Source organism: Prenolepis imparis, unplaced genomic scaffold (genome assembly GCF_030444845.1).
Source record: "Prenolepis imparis isolate NDT839.2.m4 unplaced genomic scaffold, iyPreImpa1.0 SCAF_6, whole genome shotgun sequence".
Lineage (NCBI taxonomy): Eukaryota > Metazoa > Arthropoda > Insecta > Hymenoptera > Formicidae > Prenolepis > Prenolepis imparis.
The window spans coordinates 18,143,147-18,151,322 of NW_028141164.1; the positions used below are offsets into that span (position 1 = coordinate 18,143,147).

The following is an 8,176-nucleotide window of genomic DNA, read 5'->3' on the forward strand; positions in this document are numbered from 1 at the left end:
TATTTATAATATAAATGAGAGTACTCGTTCTTTAACCACAAACGAAATCCTGTGCGCGGAGACGTTTTCAGTGAATCCTGGACGGATCCGGAAGCATAGACGGGAAGCAGCCACATCCTGGTGATTCCCGAAAGAATAATTAACACGATTAATTATTCATAACGCGTGTGACGCGAGTGTTGCGTCATTTCATATGACGAACAAAGGTGACGGTTGGATGACGTCATCTTGTGCCTTTGTCTCTCACAAAGGAAACTACGCAGTACAGCGAGCCGTGAAGCGGTAAAGGTGCTCATCTGCAACAGGGGTTCTCATCCTGGGGATCTATAAATCTTGTCGGGAGACAAGCTGAACCACGTAGCAGTGGTGACCATCTGGAACAGGGGTTCTCATCCTGGGGATCCAGTGGTCCTGTTTGTGGACCAGAGAGACAACGCAGCAGCGGTACTCATCTGGCGAAAGGGTTCTCATTCCGAGGATCCAGAGATCTTGTCCGTAGTCTAGAAAAACGGACTGGCGACCGTGTTAAAGGTAGGAAAACTGCCTGTATCACATAACTCCCGAACTCTCAAGACCCATCGTCCGGTCACAACCTCACACACGGCTACGGGACATACACCTTTCGAATTAGTATACGGACATCAAGCGGACCTACCGACAGCCCTAGCGAGACCGCCTAAACTAACGTATAGTTACGACGACTACTCGCAAGAATTAAAAGAAAGAATACGGGCGTCAAACCAACTCGCGAAAGAGAATATTAAAGAAAAAAATAAAAGCCAAAAGGTACTATGATAAATCCACGAAAGAAACAAAATTTAAAATAGGCGACAAAGTACTAGTATACGACGAGACGCTCCGACGGGGACGATCGAAAAAATTAGATGCACTGTGGGCAGGACCGTACGTAATAACCGAAAAGAATTCCGACGTAAACTACACAATTAAAAAGGGAAGAAAAGCAGTGCGCATGCATACGAATAGATTAAAGCTATTTATAGAAAATTAATACTTACTTAATCATCTTCCTCGTCGGTGTCACGGCCAGCGAAATCGTAAGAAAGGGACCGCCCCAGCTGAAGGGCCTCAAGGGTCCGGATGGCCGGAATCATGAACGCCTCCTCGGGAGGCACAGGCACCACCTCCTGCACGGTACGCACTCCCGCTGTAACGTCAACGGACACCCGAAGGGAAAACGGGGTGCTCGCGGTCCGGCGGATAGCCGCACGGGCCCGTCCTAAACGGGTGGCGGGTAGCTCAGGCCCCACCACCGGTGCACGACGCACCGCACGCCTACACCCGGAGCATAAAGGCTCCCACCACGGGGTAAAGTCGGCACAAGCCACGCAGTTAAACCACAAATCAGATCTCATAATTTCTTTTTAAACTTTGCGGCACAAAAGCTGTAATAAGATTAAACGATGAGATGCAGAAGCATCCCAGGACTCAAGAATCACATATGAAACTAACACCTTTCTCACCTGATAAAAAGTTGCGAACCAAAGCAATACCATTAAATATAAAATAAACACTTAATATATTATTACAGGACACTCACACTCTTAATCCGCAACGCTGCAGCATCCGCGAATCAACGCGAGAAGAATCGACCGTATGAAATAACGGAATTCAAGCATAGCCCAGGGATATACTTTGAGCAAATTGGTCAACTACACTATTCCAAGAAAACATACAAATTAGTAGTAAAATTAGACCAAGCACCCCTAAACTACAGACAGGAACAAATAAAAAGTTATCTAAAACAAACAGAAACAATGTGCGATTCAACTATTTTACGACTCCCTTATTATAAGACCATATGTATCAATTCGAATAATATCGCGAAACGAAAATTAAAATATTTGAATAACATAATGAATCAAATCAACACTATATACAAAAGACCTATAAACAAACGTCGAGGACTAATAGACGGAATAGGCTCAATAGCGAAAACATTATTCGGGACCATGGACGCAAATAACGAAAAACGCATAAACGAACAGCTAAAATTATTAGAAAATAATCGACAAGTAACAGAACACGCAATTAGAAACCAATTAAAATTAGTAAAACTACTGTAGCGCATTTAGATAAATTAGAAAATATAATTGAACATAACGAAAAAATATTGCGAAAAACCATAACCGAAGCGATTTCTTTAGAAGAAATACGTGACCATTTCAGGGCCATAGATACAATTATAGACGAATTAGTAAAGGACGCAGAAAATATTATGGAATATTTAACATATATACAAAAAGGCGAAATGTACCCTAAATTAATGCCAATTAATGACATTGTAATCCATTTAAAAGAAGCGGCAGCGCAACTGCCTGAAGCATTATATTTTCCTTTTAAAGTCCGCACAGACGATTGGTCAGCGATAGAAGAAAACACCGCGATAACAGCGTACTGTGATCCGACAACAATATATACTATTTTGCGTTTCCCTTTAATTGCGCAACCGACCTATGATATTGTAAAAGTAATAAAATTCCCCACACCATCCTATAATAATGTATACAATTATATCAAAATAGATAATCAAATAATTGTTATAGATAAAGAAAAATTAACATATGCGACAATGATGGAAAGCAAATTGCGATATTGTAATAAAATTAATACACAATATGTAATAAAATTAATACACAATATGTAATAAAATTAATACACAATATGTAATAAAATTAATACACAATATGTATGTAAACGCAATTCACCTGTACACCGCGTAGATTTAGACGCACCATGCGAAATTCAAATGTATACGCAGCGACAACATTATCAGAGCAAATGTAATGTAAGACACTAAGTCTCAACCCACATGTTATGGATAGCATTACACCAAGAGCATACTTGGTTATACTCGACGGACGCCGAACAAACGATAACCATACAATGTGACGGTCAACTCGAAAATAAAATAATAAGAAATACCGGCGAAATTACGCTAAACGGAAATTGTAAACTGACAATACCAAACACAACAATAGAAACAGAAGAAAAAACATACGAAACCGTTCTAGAAACCTTTCTAATATCAATATAACAATCCCAAGAGACGGAAATATAACAAGACATAATGAATTCACGCTAGAAAATATCTCACAACATCGCGTAGAATTAACAAACCTCAAAGCCAAATTGACAGATATAGATAACGACTTACAAAACAACGAACAAAACTTCTACGCAACGAAACAATTTATCTATCCGATGACATCTAGCGGAATAATAATAATATTAATTATAATAACCATTATAGTATTTTGGATAATAATACGACAAAGAAATAAAAACAAAAGACGACCATCAGTTAGGATAGTCGATGACTTTGGCATACCAATTTCAATATTAAAAAGAAGCCAAAGTACTAAATTTTAGAAATAAGAAACGATTATAAAACTACATTGTAACCGGGAATTATAATTGTACGTAACACACATTAGAAATAATCTTAACAAAAAATAAGATAAGAAAGCGAAAAACTTCGTACCTCCGTTTTTCTTTTTTTTACGGGGGAGGAATGTTATAGCCCGAACTATAACCAATAGTTATTAGAAATTATAATTTACTGAATATCTTTATAGAATACTGTAAAACATTTTTGCTTATAAAAGAGCGCTCTCGACAAACGCTCGTCGCGTGAAAACGCTAACGCAGCGAGACACGCGCGAAGCACCGGAAACCGCGAGATGCAAGCGAAGACCTGCGACTTCAACCTGCTTCGCTTGCAGTTAGAACAAAAACGCGTGAATATTACTAACCAATCAGAGACCTGTTTCCAAGGGCCTCTCCCGAAAGAAATCCAAGAAACAAAGAATATAAAAGACCGAGAGTCAGCCCGCGAGGCGAGTCGCAAATTAATATCTAAATCAGAAGTAACGAAATCGCTAATAATAGATCGAATTATTAAACAACGTTAATAAAAAACGGTTAATAACTAACAACCGACTACTGCAAGAATACCTCTAAATCGAGAGAAGAGCAAAAATAAAGTGAAAACTCAAGATAATTGAAATAAAAAGAGTATATTTCTAATTATTAAACTCCTCGGCTCCTACGACATCTTGTGCGACCCGAGGATTCTCATCCTTTTCACTCGGCGCAACCCCAGTGCCGTACGGCGGCACAACAGAACAATAAATCTTTTAAGAACTATATAACTTTATTTTTGTAATTTTATGTAATTCAATCATTATCATCCTATCATAATCATTATCAACATCATCAAAATCATATTCATTATTATTATCATCATAATATTCACCATCATTATCATAATTACCACCATCATCATTAGCATCATCATTATAATTTCATTGTAATTATCATCATAATCATCATCATAATCATCTCATAATCAACATATCATTATTAGCATTATTAGCTCAATTATATTTATTAGTTTATAATTTTTATTAATTATTAAACACTAAGAATATAAATTTTTATTAATTATTAATTATAAATATAATTATCTATGTATTATTATTAATAAGTAATTAACAATAATTATAATTAATAATATTAAAAATGTTACATAACATTTTTATTTTATATAACATAAAACTTGTATCATTTGTCTATTCTTCTTTAACTTTAAATAAAACTTTTATATACATATATTAATTATATATATTATATATAATTATATTTAATTATATATTGTTTATTTATTAAGTAACATTAATAAAATATCTTTTTTTTTACTTAAGTATTTTTATAATTATATTATTTTTCTATTTTCTATTTTTCTGTATTATTTTAATTGAGAGAAATTTATTTCCAAAACAAATTAAATTATTATTTTTATTATTACTATTATTTCAACATAAATCGTTCTTAATCAGATTTTAAAAGCAGGAAGTTAAATATATATTTCTTTATATACATAATTTTTAACATATCTATTATTTCGTTGATTACCAATATAAACTTTTAATGCTTGCCAAAAACGAACTCGCGAAAAAGCAACATAAAGTTGCCCATGATTGAAAACATCTTTACGAAGATCTAGACCAATTCTATCAAACGTTTGTCCTTGTGATTTGTTAATTGTCATAGCAAAAGCTAATTTTATCGGAAATTGTCTTCTTGAAAAAGTAAAAGGATATATATTTTCGCAATATAATGTTATACGATTCAAAAAAACAATATCTCCTGCTTTGTCACCTGTTAAAATCTTACACTTCAATAAATGATCTGCAAGTTCTATAATCATTAATCTAGTACCATTACAAAGACCTCCGTTGATACTAACAAGGGACATGTCACAACTGTCCGGAACCGATTTGATTTTTCTTCAAATATGTTGTTAAATACACAAATCTAAAAGACACGTATTTTTTTATATGTGCGGATATTGAGTTTTAAGGGGTGAAACACCCCTTTAAAGAAAAACGGTATTTTTCTTTTGGATCGTGTTGCTGAATAGAATAGTTAACGCCTCCGTCCTTTTGAGCGAGCGTAGAAACAGGAAGTCACAGACGGAATTTGATCACGTGTCCTCGTTGAGGGATCACAGTAATAATAGTCTCAAGTTAAGAATGATAGTTTCCACTATTTTATTAACATCAAGTGGTAGTAGAATACCAGCAAAAGAGAGTCTAGCTGGACTGGTATTCTTTGTAACAATTTTCCTCGAGCTAATATCACGTCACTTCGTTATACTTTCTTCGCCGACACTTTTCGGAGCAATTACGTGCTCTCTCCTCGACTGTACGAACGACTCTGCCTACACCCCTTTTCGCTAGCTTTCGGCATATCTTTTCTGCTACCTGTCAGGTAGCGACATCGCTAATCGCTCACGCAAGTCAAGAATCTGTCTGGACTTATCTTGCGATAAGTCGAGCCGAAATCCCCTAGTATTATTATTCTAACGGTACGAAACATACCGCTCGCCTCGTACGGAGGTACGAAATGAAGCAGTAGGATCCTTGTCCATGCAGTTTACTCCGAGTGCCCAATCTTTAAGAAATAGATTGATAAGAGACGCAGCAAATAATCGAACACAGTGACTCTTCAATTGTCGCTAAGCTAGACTTACAACTAACATCATAAACACGCATTCTTATAAACTAATGGTAAACTAAGAGACGAAAAGTAAATGAACACGAAAGGATATATCATACTGATATATATCAAGAGACATATCAAAATAATACTTATAGAAATTTTAAACAACGCGGGCTTCAAGCCGCCCGCCTTGCGATTATTTACTAAGGGAAGATCCGCTGGTGAGGTCCGGTAGACGACACAGCTGAGTAATCGGTCTTCGGTATGTGCCCGAGACGTTTTTTATGTCGACTATCCTTACGTGTCCTTTATCGTCCGGATATAGGTTTAAGACTCTACCTAGCTCCCATTTCATGAGAGGCAACTTATCGTTACGGATGAGAACCAGGTCGTCTACTCGTAAATTAGAACAAAGCTGCTGCCATTTGTATCTTTGCTGTAGGGAAAGTAAATAATCTTTAGTCCAGATTTTCCAGAAGAGCTCGTACATTCGACGTACTCGTTGCCAGCGGCTAAGTCTCGTTTCTTTTAAATCCAGTACAGTTTCCTCAGGCGTCGCTTTCAGAGCTCGTCCAGTAAGGAAGTGACTAGGGGTCAGGAAGGATAAGTCACTAGGATCATCCGACAGTGGGGAGATCGGCCGCGAGTTTAAACAAGCTTCGATTTGAATTAGTAAGGTCGAAAATTCTTCGCTTGATAGCGTGTGCGCACCTACTACCCTTTTTAAGTGGTGTTTTACTGATTTAACTCCGGCCTCCCATAGCCCGCCGAAATGTGAGGCGGATGGGGGAAGGAACTTCCAACGGACTCCATCAGTAGCTAGATAAGAGGTCAGATCAGGATCCTTTGTTAGAGGTTTGAAAATGCGGTTCAATTCTCGACTGGCACCCTGAAAATTGGTTCCGTTATCACTATACATAATCGAAGGCAGCCCTCGACGGGACGCAAATCTTTTAAACGCGGCGAGAAAGCAGTTCGTAGAATAGTCTGAAACTAACTCCAGATGCACGGCACGCGTAGATAAACACACAAATAAGGCAATATACGCTTTGTGAGTGCGGCGTCCTCGTCCTACAGAGTCTAATACAAGAAACGGTCCAACGTAATCAACTCCTGTATGTTGAAACGGCAGAGCCTGAGTTACGCGCTCTTTGGGCAAGTCACCCATGATCTGAGAAACCGGTATCGCTCGTTGTCGAGCGCAAACAACGCATCGATGCAATTGGAATCTGACTACGTTACGAGCATTAAGCACCCAATACTGCTGTCTGAGTAGACCGAGAGTCATGAGCGGACCACCGTGAAGGGAGCGTAAATGTGCTTGTTCGATGATGAGCTCGGATATTCTACCTTTTGACAATATAATGGGGTGTTTTTCATCGTAGGAAATCGGAGCATTAGTCAGTCTTCCTCCAACTCGCAATAATTTCTCAGTATCTAAGAAGAGGGATAGGGACTTCAATTTACTAGATTTAGAGAGTGTCTTTTGCAAGGACAGCGTTAGAATTTCTTCGTTAAATTCCGCGCTTTGAGCGACATGAAGCCAGTAAGAACGTGCGACTTTAATGGCCTGAGCCAGTTCGAGTTCGGGTTGAGCTTTCAGATGCGGTTTAGAATGGACTCGCCCTTTAAGTTTTCGAATGAAAATAAAACAGTATGCGGTAACTCGAAGAAGCTTTGGCCAGGAGGACATTACGTTAGGTAGATCCCATTCGAGAATCTCACATTTCGCGATGGAAACGTTCGTTGGCTCCTTCTCAGGAATCTCGTCTGACATCGAACGTGAGATAGATTCAGGCCAAAAGGCAGATTGGGAGCAGAGCCACGGAGGCCCTTTCCACCATAGGTCATGCTTTTCCAAGATCGGAGCGGACATGCCTCTCGAAGCGCAGTCAGCTGGATTAAATTTACTAGGAACATCCATTTTGCGTTAGGAAGACGAGTCTGTATAGAGGAAACCCGATTCGCTACAAACGTTTTCCAGTTGGAAGGATGTTGCTTTATCCAAACTAATACGATAGTGGAATCGATCCAACAGAATATAGGAGCAGTTTTTAATTCCAGAGTCTCAATGACAAAGAACATTAGTTTAGAAAGCAAGTCCGCCGCGCATAGTTCTAATCTTGGAATACTTATCGTCTTGATAGGGGCT

General features: G+C 38.1%; 1 protein-coding gene across 1 annotated transcript; it reads right to left on the bottom strand.

Annotated features, from left to right (window-relative positions):
• Positions 1-6,220: 6,220 nt before the first annotated feature.
• Positions 6,221-7,948, bottom strand: LOC145937884 (uncharacterized). The gene has a single exon (XM_083041245.1). The coding sequence runs from the start codon at positions 7,946-7,948 to the stop codon at positions 6,221-6,223; it is 1,728 nt and encodes a 575-aa protein (XP_082897371.1).
• Between the last annotated feature and the right edge of the window lie 228 nt (positions 7,949-8,176).